The sequence below is a fragment of the Armigeres subalbatus genome, chromosome 2, assembly GCF_024139115.2.
Source record: "Armigeres subalbatus isolate Guangzhou_Male chromosome 2, GZ_Asu_2, whole genome shotgun sequence".
Classification (NCBI taxonomy): domain Eukaryota; kingdom Metazoa; phylum Arthropoda; class Insecta; order Diptera; family Culicidae; genus Armigeres; species Armigeres subalbatus.
In genome coordinates this window covers 26,890,861-26,908,116 of record NC_085140.1, presented here as the reverse complement: position 1 = coordinate 26,908,116, position 17,256 = coordinate 26,890,861, and the positions used below count along the sequence as shown (strand labels likewise).

The 17,256-nt window shown below is 37.7% G+C and overlaps 1 protein-coding gene across 1 annotated transcript in view; it reads left to right on the top strand.

Annotated features, from left to right (window-relative positions):
- Positions 1–17,256, top strand: part of LOC134218333 (protein eiger) — a 61,293-nt gene that overhangs the window by 13,143 nt on the left and 30,894 nt on the right. The window contains exon 2 of the mRNA XM_062697271.1: positions 1,671–1,796. Within this exon, the coding sequence (XP_062553255.1) occupies positions 1,671–1,796 (126 nt within the window). The remainder of the gene's footprint in view (positions 1–1,670; positions 1,797–17,256) is intronic.

The following is a 17,256-nucleotide window of genomic DNA, read 5'->3' as shown; positions in this document are numbered from 1 at the left end:
GCCTCATCATCGTCAAGACGGTGCAAACATCGGCCATCCTCCACACTCTGCTCGAGATCAGCCTGCCCAATGCTCACCAAGTCCAAAGTGACGAGAGTCGCATCGCATCGCAGTTTCACTTGATCGAATCAGCGTGACGACATGCTGAGATGCAGCTGTAGGTACGACTGATTACGGACCAGTGAATACCGGCGACGCGTGATGACGAGATGATCCGGTTGTCAACATTTGCTCTCGTGCCGTTCCGCATCCGAATTGCCGGATACACCACCATATCCGACGGGTCACTTGACAAATGCATTTTTGGGCGAAATGCAAATGGGTAATGTATGGGACCGGTGAAGTTAAATGAGCGCAGTTAGCTAAAGTGAAATTCAACGGGCCTTTTGACTGTCTACGAATCAGATTTGGTTGATGCCGGTTCCGCCAGTGACACTCCTCAGTGCAAGAGCACATGCATTAGCAATTTTTCAAACGGTGCATCATCAAGAATAAGTAGTTTTATATTTATCCCCAGTCGAGAAGACGGTAGACCGTTCGTCTAACCGGGACTTGACGAACAAGCGTCTCCTGATGACATCAAGATGACGAGATGCGAGGACCACTGGCGTAACTAGAATTTCATTGGATAGATAATTTATGTTGCCTAAATTTTACCAAATTGTAGACCCAATGTGTGTACCATCGTCATTAACATTAAGATCCTAATTGAGATTAATATAAGCCAGAGTCATATTGATTTATTTGTATAGACGATTTATATCGTCTCTTTGTTTCGAACGGACTATATTACATACATTTGTAAACACGTTTTTATGTTATTATACTATTAGATGTAATTACACACTTAATTTTTTTTACCGGGATCTCAGCAAAATGTTGAACTTTTACCGAGAATCGCACAGCCGTGCCCCAGCAAACAAGTTTTTTGCCGAGATTTCTGTCAAAATTGCTGATAATCAGCAAATAATTTGCCGAAATTCAGCAAACAAACGCTATTTTTGCCGGAATATCAGTTATTTATTTTGCTGGTGCACGGCTGTGCGGATTTTTGCCGAGCTGCAGAAATAAAAACTGAGTGTGTAGGTAACATGTTCAACTTTCTTTTCGTTCAAGTGAGTTGAATGAAGGTGTTTAGACGATCAATTCTTCAATTCACTTGCCTTGTCTAAACTTAGCATTAGGTTCAAGTCTGGTGCAATCGGAGATATCAATAAATTATGATTAACAAGAAATCGAGCAACATTCAAGTCAATGTCATTAAACAAATAATAGTATAGCACAAATTAATCTGAATTCATAGCAATTTCAATATCTATTTACAATCTATTCCATATCTAAACCAAAATACAATCCTCTCAACACCATACTGCACGCCCATGATAAGAGAAATTATGAAAAACACTCAGCCGCGTCCCACGACTGAGCGTAGAATTTAGATTTCAAAGTCAAGGAACTGTGTTGTGCAACCGAACATACCTATTCAAATGTTTTCCTCCAAAGCTATGGTAGATGCAATTACTTCCTCCAGCATATTATATGTATGCAGTTTCTAAAAATAACTTCTGCATGGAAAAGGAATATGCATTACTTTAGATCTGCCTAATTAGTATGTGCTCTCTCTCAAGCATACCAGTTCTATTTGTTTTTCTCTTTTTACTGTTTTCCAGATATGGAACACCGACAGGATCTCAACCCTTCGAGAGGAGATCGACAGCCTGAAGCAGCAAATGCATGAACTGCGCCATCTACAGACCATAGAGAACTTGGAAGAGTTTAGCGAATTCGAGGAAGCGGTGAGTGTTGTTGACTGCAAATAATAGATCGTAAATCAATTGAACTGATTAGCTGCACCATCTAACGAAACACTGTGGGAAAATCACAATCGACATGAATAAGAAGGTGGAAATAATGGGAATTCAATCGACATGTGTTTTGTAATTGGTGTGGGCAATAAATTGATCAACTTCGATTGCCGATCGATTGAAAACAGGAGCTACATAGTCGGTGTTGTTGCAATGCATATTGTATAATACTATGAGTGATGGAAGTTCACAGGATTGAAACTCAGATTTATCCACCAAGTAGATATTTAGCCTTCAACCTTTCATCCCAAGCCGAAAATTGTCTAAAGCCACCCTCAGCTTGGTCTTGCTTTGTAGCCGCGCATCTTACTTACCGCACGGCTGAGGAGGGCCCCAGTGCTTTATTATCATGCAGTCTTATTAGGCCTGCAGTGACTTATTATCATAAATACAATAGTGTCAAAAAATATATGACTTCCCTTCGTTGGACTAGAATTGAATCATTCGTTTGAGAAACTGCCTATGTCCATTTTACACAATTTCAAGAAAACAACAAAAAACTGTTTTTGAACAAATTGACAACGAACCTTTCGATTTCTTCGATACATATCAATAGTTTTTTGCAAAACTCAACACCCTGGGGCACTTTCACTGCAAAAAATGTAAGCAGTACTCCACAATTGCACTTCAAAGTACGTGGACATATGTAGTTTCTCAAACAAACGAAAAAAATTTCATACATTCCTGAACAAAATTTTTTTTCGTATTTTTTGCCCGAATACGTATTTTTGGACGAGGATTCAGAATATATTAAAATCTCATTTTGGCCAAAAATGTTACATATGCAGTTTCTCAAAGAAACGGTTCAATTGGTTTAATGAAACTATATAAAAAGCCATGAATAATAATAAGCAGAAATTAATATGAATATATAGCAGAACATCTACCTTTGTTTCGCCATCATCTTCCAAATGATTTTCACAACTTATGAAAGTTAAAAAATGCTGAGAACAAAACCACGTTTTGAATGACCATGTTCTGACTTTGATGTATGTGACATTGCATTCTTCTTCTTTTTATTGGCATTACATCCCCCACTGTGACATTGCCGTCTCGCATTGTGTTCATTCAGTGTTCATTCAGCACTTCCACAGTTATTAACCGCGAGGTTTCAAGGCTTAGTTACCATTTTTGCATTCATATATCTTAAGGCAAGCACGATGATACTTTTATGCCCAGGGACCAAACCGAAAATTGCCTAGACCAGCACCGGGAATCGAACCCAGCCACCCTCAGCATGGTCATACTTTATAGCCGGGCATCTTACCGCTAGGCTAAGGAGAGCCCTCATTATACTTACTTAACCCTTTTGTTACCGACAAAAAAACACCCGTACGTTACCGATAGGGTACCCGGATAGGGGAAGAGTCCCCAAAACGCCCCCCCGATGCAAAACGCCTTTTGTGGTTTCCGTCATATTTACCGTCATTAAGATGGCCGTAACAAAACTAGATCTAAAATTATGTAGGTTAGGCGAAAAAAGTTTCAAAATAGTGTATGGGAAGGTCGGAAAAACCGAAAATTTCCACATTTTGAAGAAACATCTAACATTTTGGCGAGGCAAAACGCCCTAGTGGCGCTAACCTACAATGTACTTGCGTCTCCACGCACTATCCATACCAGAATGCTGATTCGCCGACGCATGGTACTTTGTTCCCTAGTAGTTGCCAGCTAAAAGGCGTTTTGCCTCATGAGTTTTCCGGCAACAGAATATCACCACTTTTTTGAAATGTGAATATTATCAATATGATTGAGATTTTTGACAATTTTTGAATGGCATCAACTAGCTATCTTGTTTAACTGTTGCATAATGTTAAAATACCCATGAATATCGTCACAAATAAGACAATAAATCAGTGTTTGCTTAGCTAGGGCATTTTGCCCCCCCTTCCCCTACACACGGACTTAAAATGATCATAACATTGTCAATTTCCCACCGTTTTTGGCGATTTTGGTTGCTACGGAGTCAGGACCTTACCAACTATTCGATACATGTTACATAATACAGATTCAGATTACCTGGTTACCTGAATTCCGGATTTACTGAGCCAAGTCCCAAAGTTTGTATATATTGAAGATATATAGCCAACCAAATAAAGATTTCTTACGTCATGACTGCAGAACTTCGTTAGAAAATAAAAGAATATAACTTTACTACGTTAACTACGTAACTTTGAGCAGATGGAGGAAGCCTACATCAGACTGAAGAGGGAAGCTAAGCGGATCGTACTAGTCATCACCACCGCGAGTTTGCATCGGTGGTGACGGAATCGAAGTTGTAGAAGAATTTGTGTACTTGGGCTCACTGGTGACTGCCGAAAACGACACCAGCAGAGAAAATCGGAGACGCATAGTGGCTGGAAATCGTACGTACTTTGGACTCCGCAAGACGCTCCGATCGAATAGAGTTCGCCGCCGTACCAAACTGACAATCTACAAAACGCTCATTTGACCGGTAGTCCTCTACGGACACGAGACGTGGAAAACCAACGCGCACTTGGAGTTTCCGAAAGGAAAGTGCTGCGTACCAGCTATGGTGGGGTGCAGATGATGGACGGTACGTGGAGGAGGCGAATGAACCACGAGTTGCATGAGCTGCTGGGAGAACCATCCATCGTTCACACTGCGAAAATCGGACGACTGCGGTGGGCCGGGCACGTAGCCAGAATGTCGGACAGTAACCCGGTGAAAATGGCTCTCGACAACGATCCGACGGGCACAAGAAGGCGAGGTGCGCAGCGGGCGAGGTGGATCGATCAGGTGGAAGATGACTAGCGCACCCTCCGTAGACTGCGTGGTTGGCGACCTGTAGCCATGGCACTATGGGGAATCAGGTGGCCGAAAATAAAAAAATCGACTTTCTCTGATTCGTAATTCAAGTTGACCTACTAAATGCTAATGCTTTGGAGCATTCAACCCCAGCATATCAGCATTCTAAGCCATATGGTTATCAAGATATAGGCATTAGAGCCAGACACTTTTTAGTTCTTGAAAAATCAATGCATTATTCAACTGTCAATATCTTCGGCTACAGTAGCTCTTTTCCAACTCTTTAAAAAGTTTCTGAAAGCTTGTTTCATGGACTTGCGAAGAACGGGTTAGTTATGGGAAAATAGGTAGTGAAACATCCGAAAATGAGCCGAAGAAAAAAAAATTTTTTTTCTATACAAAAAGTTCCATACAAAAAAAGTTTCTCAAAGTTTCGCTTAGCGACTACCACTACGACTTTCTTTGGACCTCCCAGAAGGCATTAAAACAAATTCCAGCTGCTTATGGCTGCAAATCTGCGATTCCGATCACTTTTTCGAAAAAAAGTCATTAATTTTGAAACATTAAATGTAATTATTCTCATAATACACGGCAGACTGTGATGGGCTGGATACAAATCCCATGCGTATGACAAAAGAGCATCAAGAACAGTTAAAATAGAGATAGTAGATAACACGAAAAGTGTCGTAGGCTTCGTGGTAGGCCGTGTACACGGCCGTGTACACATAACTGGTACGTCATCTATGCAAAATTGCCCAATTTGTAAAGCCACTCCAAATGTAATGACAAGCCTAGAGGTATTATTTTTTTTAAAGAAATACTTGTACATTTTTAAAAACTGTTTTGTTTTTCAAATATTCTAGGAGTTTGAAAAAGGATATACACCAGAGATAGGGACACTTATTTATTATCTCCATTACATGCATGGATGCGATTTTTCGAGTGCCTTCTTCACATATCTTACCGAATGGATTTTAAAAAGTGGCAGGTATCAAAGATATTAAAGGAAGCGTACTTGAAGAGGAAACAACTTATACAGAAAAGGCTTTATGATAGCTTTGGTGTGAGAGTCGACCAGCCAAGGCAAGGTGGAGCAGGATCAAGTACAACTGGAAACATTTGTCGACGAGCGTTTTCGAATCCAAATCTGTTAAGTGAAGCATTAAATGTCAACGAAGAGCTAATTCACCGGTTCTGGAACATTCTGATCGCGATAAACTGCCAAGAGCCAATCAATCCTGAAAAGCTAGACAGTTATTGTAAAGCAACCTACCGGTTATATTTGCAGCTGTATGATTGGTATAAAATTCCTGCTACGGTGCATAAAGTCCTTGCCCATGCTGGGGATATAATTATTCATTCACCAGCACCACTTGGAATGTTGGCTGAAGAAGCAGCTGAGTGTCAACACAAGCACTTAAAAAAGTCGGACTCATCATGCCAGGAAAGCCTCAAGAGAAGAAAATTTACATGACGTTTTCATTCGTGCTATGAACTCGTCGGATCCTTTGATAAGCTCCCTCAACTTAGGTAAGCGACTTCAAAATAAATCTAATCTGGAATATCCAGAAGATGTTCAAAGTTTTTTAGTGACTGAAACTTCTTGCAATACAACAGATTCGAGTACAGAAAGATATACCATAGCAGATATTTTAATCGATCTTGAAAAAATAAATGATGATTTTGTTGAGGATGTTCATGTACATAATGAATAAATAAATGTTGTTGCAGTATACTTATATATCTTGAAGCTTTTATTGCATGGAGTTCGTTTAGCTTTAATAGAGCTTTATATTGTATTCCCTTTACTTGTTTTACGGGTTAAGAGCCTGAACCAATCTGAAAAATCCTACAAAGACAACCTGTTACGTATGTAGATGCAATGGCCTGTATTTGACGGAGTCCTTGTGCAACTTAGAACATCTGTACAAATCAATTCACATAAAAACAGTATACAATTTTCTAGTTTGAACTCTACAGGTCTGCGCTGCAATAAAATACACATCTTTAGACTGCTGTGTACATGAGACATTCGTAGATAAAAGGGATATATTCCATAGAGATCAAAGGTCTGTATTCCAGGGAGTTTGGAGACCTTAGAAGTAATAACGACCTGCAAAACAAGTATTTCACATCTTTTAGACAATAATCTACGATATAAGTGTGAAATATTGCAGAAATGAAATGAAAATATTTTCGGCCACCTACTTGTATGGAGCCGCCCCATAGTGCATGGACCGAGCCGAATGGAGAAGACTCTTATATACCGCACAGGCCACTTCGGCCTTAGTCTGAATAAATAATAATAAAAATAATAATAACTTAACTATGTTACAGGACCATCTTATGATTTAATCCCGTAATGGTTATTCTAAAAACAGGTTCCCGTGGGGCCTAACGTGGCTGTTCGCGCTGACCAACCACTACTGCACTATGGTCCAGGATACAGATTTACGCGGAAAGACGCATTTTACGCCAAAACTATATTTTTTAGAAAAAAACTGTTGTTCTACAAAATCGTTAGAAATAGTGAGGCCATCATTATGGTGCTACCAAAATTATGTTCAATATTATGTTCTACAAAGTTGTAGCGCAGCTTAATCTAATCAAATTTGTTGAAAAAACTTTTTCTTTAGCTCTTAAGTTGGCTGATTTAGAGCAATTTTACCTAATTAGATTAGGGTGTACCTAAAAAAAAAACAGTATTTTTGATCTACTTTTTTTGTTTTGAATTTCTCGAAAAAGTCGTCTTGAGGTGACTTTTAGAGCTAAAAAAAATGCAACTTTTGATGAGTAAATATGCTCAATATCTTTCTTCGATCAAAAGTTATAATCATTTTTCTGTCAAAATTACATTTTTTTCATAAGCTGATATCTCCGGTTAGAGCAGGCCAAAAAATATGTTTACACGGCATTTGGAAGAGAAATTCATATTCCTTATTATTGTGTCAAAAATTTGGAGATATGTTATTTTTTTATCTCAAGTTTTACCAATTTTACTAAAGTCATGTTTTTTAAATAAATTGATATAACTCGACAATGGAAGAAGATACAGACGATATTCTTATAGCAAAACACGCGTTTTGAAAAGCCCCAAGGTGGTGATTTTTGTCAAAAATGAAAAATGAAAAATCTACAGCTTTAACACTTTGTATAGGTTTTATCATTATCACCGTATTGCAAGATTAACATTAGCATTTTCGGCCTAAAGTATATTTAAAAAAAAAATTGTTCTACAAAGTTGTTCTGGGTACTTGGGCCCTTATTCTAGAGTTACCGAAAAATAAGGTGGGCCATTTTATAAAAATTTGAAATTTTATTATTTTTATTTTGCGGAATATTGACATAAAATGTTCTACAAAGTCATAGCGCAGCTTTTTCCAATCAACTTTGCTTCATAAGCTTTTTATGTAGCTCCTAAGCTCACTTGTTTAGAGTAATTTTACTTACCAGGATTAGGGTGTCCCTCAAAAAACAATATTTATGATCTGCTCATATCATTTTTAATTTTTAATGAATGCCTTTTCAAAACGCGTGTTTTGCTATAAGAATATCGTCTGTATCTTCTTCCGTTGTCGAGTTACATCTATTTATTTAAAAAAAAAACATGGTTTTAGTAAAATTGGTAAAACTTGAGATAAAAAATAACGTATCCCCAATTTTTTTGACATAATAAAGTGTATAAGTTTCTCTCTCAAATGCCATGTGAACATATTTTTTTGGCTTGCCCTAACCGGAGATATAAACTTATGAAAAAAAAATGTAATTTTGACAGAAACACGATTATAACTTTTGATCGGAAAAAGATAGTGAACATGTTTACCCATCGAAAGTCACCTTTTTCGAGAAATCTAAAACTATGGTCTCAACTACCTGGATAACATGTTTCCGAAACAATTTCAAGAATTTCTTCTAAATGAGTTTAAGGCCACTTTAGGCTTCCCGGAACCTGTTCCAAAATGACCGGTCCGATTGATATTCATCCTCTGGTCTCAGCTACATGAAAAACATGTTTCCGGTACAATTCCAAGATTTTTTATAGCCATATTGCCAGGTTTTATTCTGAATGAGTTTGTGGCCCTTTCGGTTGATATCCATCCTATGTTTGGACGATTCTGTTTGCTATGAATTAAGAAATTCGCCCTCTATCTGATCCATGTCACATAGAACCGATCCGGCATACCTGGATACCGGAATTCGGGATTTGCTAGACCAATTTGCTAGTCAATTACATGGAAAACATATTTCCGAAACAATTCCAAGAATTTAGATACCCATATTGCCAGGGTTTCTTCAGAATAAATTTGCGGCCATTATAGTCCACGGGAACCTATTCTGGGATGTCCGATCCGAGTCCAAATGATCAGGTGATCCTAATACGTTGTGAAGTCATGGTTTGAGACATGGTCTAGCAAATCCGGAATTCCGGTATCCAGGTATGCCGGATCGGTTCTATGTGACATGGATCAGATAGAGGGCGAATTTCTTAATTCATAGCAAACAGAATCGTCCAATTCGGTTAAAAACTGACGAAGTTATGGTCATACAAAAACGTGGGTACCCTGTCGGTACGTTACGGGAAAAAAATATAAAAACCGTCTTCCCCAAACCCCCCTTACTGGTCTTTCAATTTGATACCACCCAAACCTAAATTTTGTTTGGAGATGTCACGGAGTTTCAATTTCCTGCGATGTTTAGAACCCTAAAAACAAATGCACTTGAAAACAAAAAAGGTACCCGGGACTTTCTCCAATTTTTTTGTCATTCCATTTTTCTTCAGCTTCATTTAGTCTTTAAACAAGGATTAAGCGTATGAATAAGCTTTGGAGTAAAAGAGATGAATAAGTTATACCATGTATATCCAATGCCGACATATGAAAGTATGGAAAACATTGTCTGATTGGTCATCAGCATTACAATGCTTTTCATCTCCAGCCACCAACACAGTGAGCATACCTTTAAAATATTAAGGAGACAATTGAACCAATCAAAACTTTTGACGATCAAACTCAATAATGGCCAGTGATCCTTGTTTTGCTAAATGAGAGATGTTATATTTGCTAAATGAGGGATTACCAATTGCAACAAATCATAATAATCTACATCGAAGCAGGGGACTTCAACAGATTTCTAGATTATTTCTTTACTTTTAAAGTAAAACTGTAAAACCAGTAGTGATTCAGTTTCATTGCAAATTTTTGAACAGTTTGAATATGAGGAAAATAGAACAAGGTTGTTCTTTGATTTCCTCAACAGTATTCTATTCATGTCTAAAAAATTTCAATAAAATGAAATCATTAGAGAAAAATAGTTTAAGCTCTTTTAGTGGAATGTCTTCAACTATCTAAGACGAGTTTAGTACTTTTCGTTTAATTCCACCACGTTTTGTTATCCTTGCAGTTACGTATTTCGACCTTCATTGTGAGGCCGTCTTTAGTGTCTCGAGACGTACGAGACGTCAAGTCGAGTCAAGAACGAGACACTGAAGATAACAAAACGTGGTGGAATTTAATAAAAAGTACTAAACTCGTCTTAGACAGTTGAAATCATTATGTTGCTGTAAAACCCGCCATAGTTTCAAAGTTGATTGATTCGCAGATGAAATGACGCATTCATACACCAAAACAATTGTAAAATACAATCAATTGCATATTATTCGGTAACTTAGCCGTACGAAAACCATTTTTTTTTTGTAAAATATCTTGGCTGTGCATATGCACAGCACATGTTTCGAAATGGACAAATTGATATGAAATTTGCGAAAAAGAATCCACGTGTCTTGGAGGGACTCGAACCCTCAACCTCCTACGTAGGAGTGCATATGCACAGCCAGAATATTTAGCAATTGTAAAATATTTGAATCTCTTCATTCATTCATGGTTCAAATCTGCAGAAAATAGAACTGGACGTTATAACAGTTTTAAGATTTTGAAACTTAATTGTTATGATAAATAAAATTAGAACAGCTGCTAGGGAAATCAAAGCTTAAGATTCATATTCAAAATGACAGGCGAACAATTTGAATCAGTGCTGGTTTTGCTCTTTGTTACTAGATTAGCTCAAACTCAAAGTATAATATATTTTAAAATTAATCACAACAAAGCCAGAATCGGACTACAATTTTTCTTTAAATTTATTTGTTATAAGACGAGTTTGTACTATTCCAATTAAATTCACTACTTTATTTTACCCTTGACAGATACGTATTCCGTAGCAAGGCCATCTTCAGTGTCTCGTACTTTACTCGACCAAGTGAGAGGAATCACGTTAATAGCAGTAAAACATTCTGAACATTCTTGTAACCAATATTTATTGCATGATCCTAGATAGCCACTTCCGCATGGCCTAAATAACAAAATTATGCAATAACTCACACCCACCAAGGCAGATTTACCCGTTTATCTCCACTAGTTCTACCATAAAAGAATGCCCATCCGCATTGTGTCACACCGCAAATGGGAAAGAAATCAAAGGTTCGATTCGGCGTATGATTAATCCATTTATGGATTATTCCAATAAATAATCTATTGACCGCCGATCGACCCATTCTGGAGCCGATCAACTGCCACCGACTATGACGGCAAGGTTCGATTGCTCACGCCGCCGCCGGCCGCCCGCATGGGGAGTTCAGCTGTAACTGCGATCTAGCGGTGGATCCACTTGTATCCGTTGTTGATCCAAAACGCCGCGATACAATCTGCTATGTTTGGTTTTGAACTTGACTTTTCGGCATCGTCAAGCTCGATTAGCATTCGTGCGACCGGTTGTCGGAATTGACACCCATTGTTGAGGAAAAGGTTCACCACGCGACATGACCTCTGTTGATTCGCGTTTTCGTTTGATCCTTTATGTTAACTAATATATATTTCGTCATGACTTGCTATTACCCGATAGTGACGGGTTTATTTTAGAACAAAAATTAATAGGTAGTTAGCCTTTGTGTTTACTTGAGAAATACTCATGCAGCTAATTGAAACTGAGACTAATGATAAAATGATGATTTAGGGGTGGTATGTTTAAAACCAGTAGCCTACAGAAATATTGTTTTTCCCAGTTCATGGATCCTCACAATATGGAATAGCAGCTGTGAAAAAAGAAATGTTACTAATGTGGGTGCACACTCTGACCAATACTGCACGAATAAAATCGATAGTGAAGTCAATCCAAATTTTGTTTACGCTTTCTTATTGCTTCTGTTTATTCTCCTCTCGATTGATTCAGCTATAACAGATGCATCGTTGGTATAGATAATCCGGTATTGAATTGCATTAGGAAAACCAACCGATTGAACTGAGGGGAGGTCAACATCAAAGTTCAAAGATATTCGTTGCAACTCAAACCCCAAGAGGTCCTATGCAGTTCGGCACAATTTTACACATTTGCATTTCATTATTACATATAGCCGGCTTTTCATAAACATTTCCAAAGTAGGAACGTAGCACAACACCCATCGTCGTCGTCAAGACGTGACATCTGTGTGAATAGAGATAATGAACTTGTTCGTTCGGTTTTCCCGAAGTGACGCAATTTCGTTTTCCTCGCCCAAGACAAGGAGAGGAAGTCATCGGACAAAAATACCTGGAGCGAGCAACACGAAATATTAAATTCCTTAAAGGTGCACGCGTTGCATTTTAACAAGAACGAAAATATTTTCGAATTTTCTCACGCGCTGAGAAGCGGCCGGAAACGAGGATCATAAATTAAGCAAGGAGGGATTTAAAACGATATCCGCGAATCAACGTCGGACATCAGCTGATGAAATGCGTGGGATGCAATGGTATACAGTAGACGTTCGCTCATTGGGTTTGCTTTAGTTGGTTCGCTAATTGGGGTAAAATCCATAATTTAAAATGTGATACCGAAACCGCTTTCATGTTTTATATTCACTTTTGGCTTCATCGATAAATTTTGGCGTGTGAAATTTTCTTTTGTTCAATGCAGAAAGCAAACGGAGCTCGCTAGTTCGTTAACCCCATTGTAATATGTTCAATAGATTTTTTTTAAATGTTCAACAGATGCCTAATAGATCATCATAAAATCATAGCTGGTAGTTATAAACGACACATTAATTTTCATTCATAACATTTGGTGAATCGCCATATTTCTCCATCACACAGTTCTTTCCGTTACTGATCGTATGAAAAACGCATAAAGATCTTTTTAATCGGCCTCTAACATTCTTCTATCACATTTGATGTTTTATTGCATCTCTATTGTATTTGTTATCTGGGTTCAATATTAGTCATTCATTATCCAAAAAAAAGAGAAAAATCCCTTCATTTTCATTCTTTTCCGTTCGAGTTTTTCAGCTAACCCGTAAGATTTTCGTTCGAACCACGAGAAAACAAACCACTATGCGTTCACCATTATTTCACAAGCAATTAAGTCATTTTACACCACCACACACTGGGCAAGACCGATTTCAATGGTGGAAAAATGTATAACTTTCTTTACGAACAACTTACAGAGGAGATCAAGGGTGGTAGGTCATTTGGCATAAGGCGATAATATATTAAGTATAATTAAGTATTAAGCATAATTATTATAATATTATATTATAATTATATTATGTTCTATTATTTATAATTATTATCACTTGAACATTATAAGAGAGATGCTTTGAATTGTTTTTTTGTGAAAGATTGTATCAAATCACGGCTCAAAAGAACATTGGTAGACCTCATGAAATTTTCCTCATATGCATTTTAACATCTTTTCTGCATGTGACAAAGGAAGACACGATTCCTTTTTCAAATACAGTGCAAATAACATTGATTTTCATGAAATAACTTTCACCGCCTGTAGTTTATTATAAATGACTTCTGAGTACCGTCAACTGGGGGGAAGATGATCATTTTTAAGACAAAATATGCAATAACAATGTGTGTTTACATTTTAAATCGAAACAAATATTTTCAAAACATGTACTGCCATACGTTGCAATAATCAACAACTTTAGTTTTCTGAAATGCGTTCGCATTTATTAAAATAAATTAAATTATCACACATTTTTTTAATAATCTGGTTTGGTGTGAAGTTGATCAAGATAGCTCTACTAAAACCATTATGACCTAGTAGTCAAAATACACTAGGTTATTTGTATGAATATTGAATTTACTACGTAAAGAAGTCTAAGAAGTCAATATTTGAAACGAAAATAGCGTCATTTATGACTATCTCTCTCTTTCTTCCACAAAATACATTTTCATGATGATAATAGAAAAACTCGGATTTCTACCTAGCGGTAACATTACTTGAACGGAGAATATTGTTGACTACCGTTTCATAATAAAATTTGGCACTTTTGAAGGACACATCAAATGATCATCTTCACCTCAATGATCATCTTCCCCCCAGTTGACGGTACCTGTGATGGATTCTGTAAGCATTTTCGACAAGGAATAACGGGTACCGTTCACGCATTTTGCCTTTCCAAGGCATAAAATGATTCAAATTTGTAAAATACCATGGAACTTCCGAAGAATTCCTTATAGATAATAAAAGAACCTCCCGTAGAAATTCAAAAAAAAATTCCAACTCGAAAATTCCCTAGACCTGATCGGGAATCGAACCCAGCCACCTTCTGCATGGTTTTACTTTATGGCCCTGACTCGTAAATTACTTTAAAAAAATCTTAAGAAAATGCCTTCAAGAATTCTTTTGCAAGTTCATCCAGAATTTGCTTTAATCATTCAATCAAAAAATCTTTCAGGCATTTCTTCGAATATTCCTCCAGGAAATGAAATCGGAAGCACCTTCAAAGACGGCAAAAATCGCTTAGCAATTTTCCTCAGGAATTCCGTCAGAATTTCCTCCAGAATTTTATACAGAAATTCCTTTTCTTCGTAAAATACTTTGGAGATATTATCTTCAGATATTCTTTTAAAATTTTTTTGAAAATTCGATCGATTTTTATTATGTAATTTCATTAGAGGAACTATTGTAAACTTCTTAAAGAATTGTTCCGGAAATATGTTGGGGACTTTCTTCGGGTATTTCTTCAGTTCTTCGAACGGATATTCCTTTAGAAAATCATTTGACGATTCCTTTGTAATTTCTTTTACGTGTTCTTTTAGAACATTCGTCGGAGATGTTTAAAAGATTTTTTTTAGAAATTCGTTCGGAAATACAGTTGATGAAAAAGTATAAAACTGCTCAAACATAGTAGCCAAAAAACCGCTACTATAAAGAGCTGAGCAGAATGGATACGTTTGCGAGCGTTTTGACAGTTTTCCCATGGGAAAACTGTCAAAACGCACGCAAACGTATCCATTCTGCTCAGCTCTTAAGTGTCAAACCGATGTTGTTGATGCAACCAAACATGTTGCAGTGTACATGATAGACAAAATATGCCAAGCTAAGCTTATTGAAGCAAAATAATTTTAATAGCCAAAATAATTTTAATGGTTACAGCGCGACAAGCGTTTTAGAACTTATGATGTACTGGAAATACATTCGCAAAATGTTACGGATTTCTTTGAAATCCTTGGGGATTTTTTTCAGGAATTCATTCGAAAATTTATTTACGAAAACTTTAGAAAACACAATAAGGGATTGTTCTGGATAAATATTCCTACGAAAATTCCTTTAGAGATTCCTTCGGAAATTCCGTTATGAATTTCTTTGGAAATTTTAATTCCTTCCTTCAGGAATTTCGCTGGAAATGATTTCTGGAATTCCCCCCTCTATGATTTCATTCTGGAATTCTTATCGCAATAACTTCATTATATCCTTCAAGAATTCCTCCAATTTTTTTAGGAATTTCTCCAGGAATTCGTCCAAGTTTTCCCCCGGAAATTCTTCCAGGTTTTTTTCCGGGAATTCCTTCAGCTACTTCTCCAGGAATTCCTTCGCGATTTTTTTCGCCGAATCGTCCAGGAAATATTTCCGGATTTCACTCGGAATTTACTCCAGAATTTCATTCGGAAATTAATTTGAGAGTTTCTCCAGGATATCTTCCAAGTGTTCTTCCAGGAATTTCTTCAGAACAAACTCCCGAGAATTCATCCAGTAATTTCTTCAGCAATTCATCTGAGAATACTTTAAGGATTTCAGCTGGGAATTTCTCCATTAATTCCTCCAGGTATTTTTCCTGGAATTCCTTCAGATATTTCTCCGGAAATTCCTTCAGGAACTTCTCCAATAATTATTCTAAGACTTCCTTGTGGGAATTCCTCAGGAAGTGTTTGTGGGAGTTCTCCTGGGAGCTCCTCCAGGAGTTTTTCCAAGAGTTCCTCCGGGAATCCCTCCAGGAACTTCACAGGTAATTCCTGGAGGATATTTGGCAGGAATTTCACGGGAAATGGGATTTCGGAAGATCCTCAAGAAATTCAACTCCGGGAATTCCAGCGGCTGTTCTTCTGAAAAATCCTCCGGGAGTTCTACCAGTAGTACCGCCGAAAATTTATTCAGGCTTTCTTTCAGAAATTCATTTATGCTTTCCTTAGGAATTTATCTACGAAAATTTCTCCGAGAATTTCTCTGGGAGTTCCACCGGGAAGTGGTTTCTTCCAGGAATTCTTACCGGAATTCTTACGGAAGTTCATTTGGGAGTTCATCCGGGAGTTCTCCGGGAATTCCTCCAGGATTTCTTCCTGTAGTTCTACAATAAATTTCTCCAGAAATTCCACCGGCAGTTCCTCCAAGAAGTCCTTTGAGAATTCCTTCGGGAGTTCCTCCGGAAATTACTCTGATAGTTCCTCCTCAGAGTAACACCCGGAGTAACTCCCTGTGAAACTCCCGGAAGAATTATCGTAGAAACTGCTGGTGGATCTCCCGGAGGAATTCTCGAAGAAACTGCCGGAGGAACTCCCGTAAGAACTCCTGGAGGAATTTCAGGAGGAACTCTTAGAAGAATTCCCATAGGATCTCGCGGAGGAACTCCCAGAAAAACTATCGGAGGAACTTCGTGAGGAATATCCAGCTAAATTTCTGAAGAAAGCCTAAATTATTCCCTGCAAAAAGCCTGAAAGATTTCCTGGAAGCGCTACTGGTGGAACTCCCGGAGGAATTTTCAGAGGAACACCACGAGAAACTCCCGGATGAATTGCCGGAGGAAATCCCGGACGAATTCTCGAAATAATTCTCGGAGGAATTTGTAAAGAAACTCCCGGGAGAATTTTCAGGGGATTATCATCATCATCAGAGGACCTCCCGAAAAATTCCCTGAGGAGCTTCAAGAGAAATTCTCGGAGGAGCTTCTGGAGGAATTTCTATATGAATTCTTGAAGAAGCTTAAATGAATACCAGAAAGAAAGCCAGAATGAATTCCCGGAGGAAACGCTGGAGAAATTTAAAGGAACCGCCGATAGAACTATAATAATTCTCGGAGGAAATCTTGGAGGAATTCTTGGAGGAGCTGCTGGTGGAACTCCTGGAAGAATTCAGATAAACTCCTGGAGGATCTCCCAGTGGAAATCTTGAAGTTTCCACCGGAATTCTTTCAGGATCTATTCGGTAATTAATCTAGGAATTCCTTCAAAAATTCTATTGATAATTTAATTTTTGGTATAATTTCTGTATAAATTGGATGGAATTGGTGGAAATCCTGTAGAAAAACTGAAGTTTTCACAAGAAATTATTCGAAACGTTCATGGAAATTTTTATGGAATTTACACAAGAA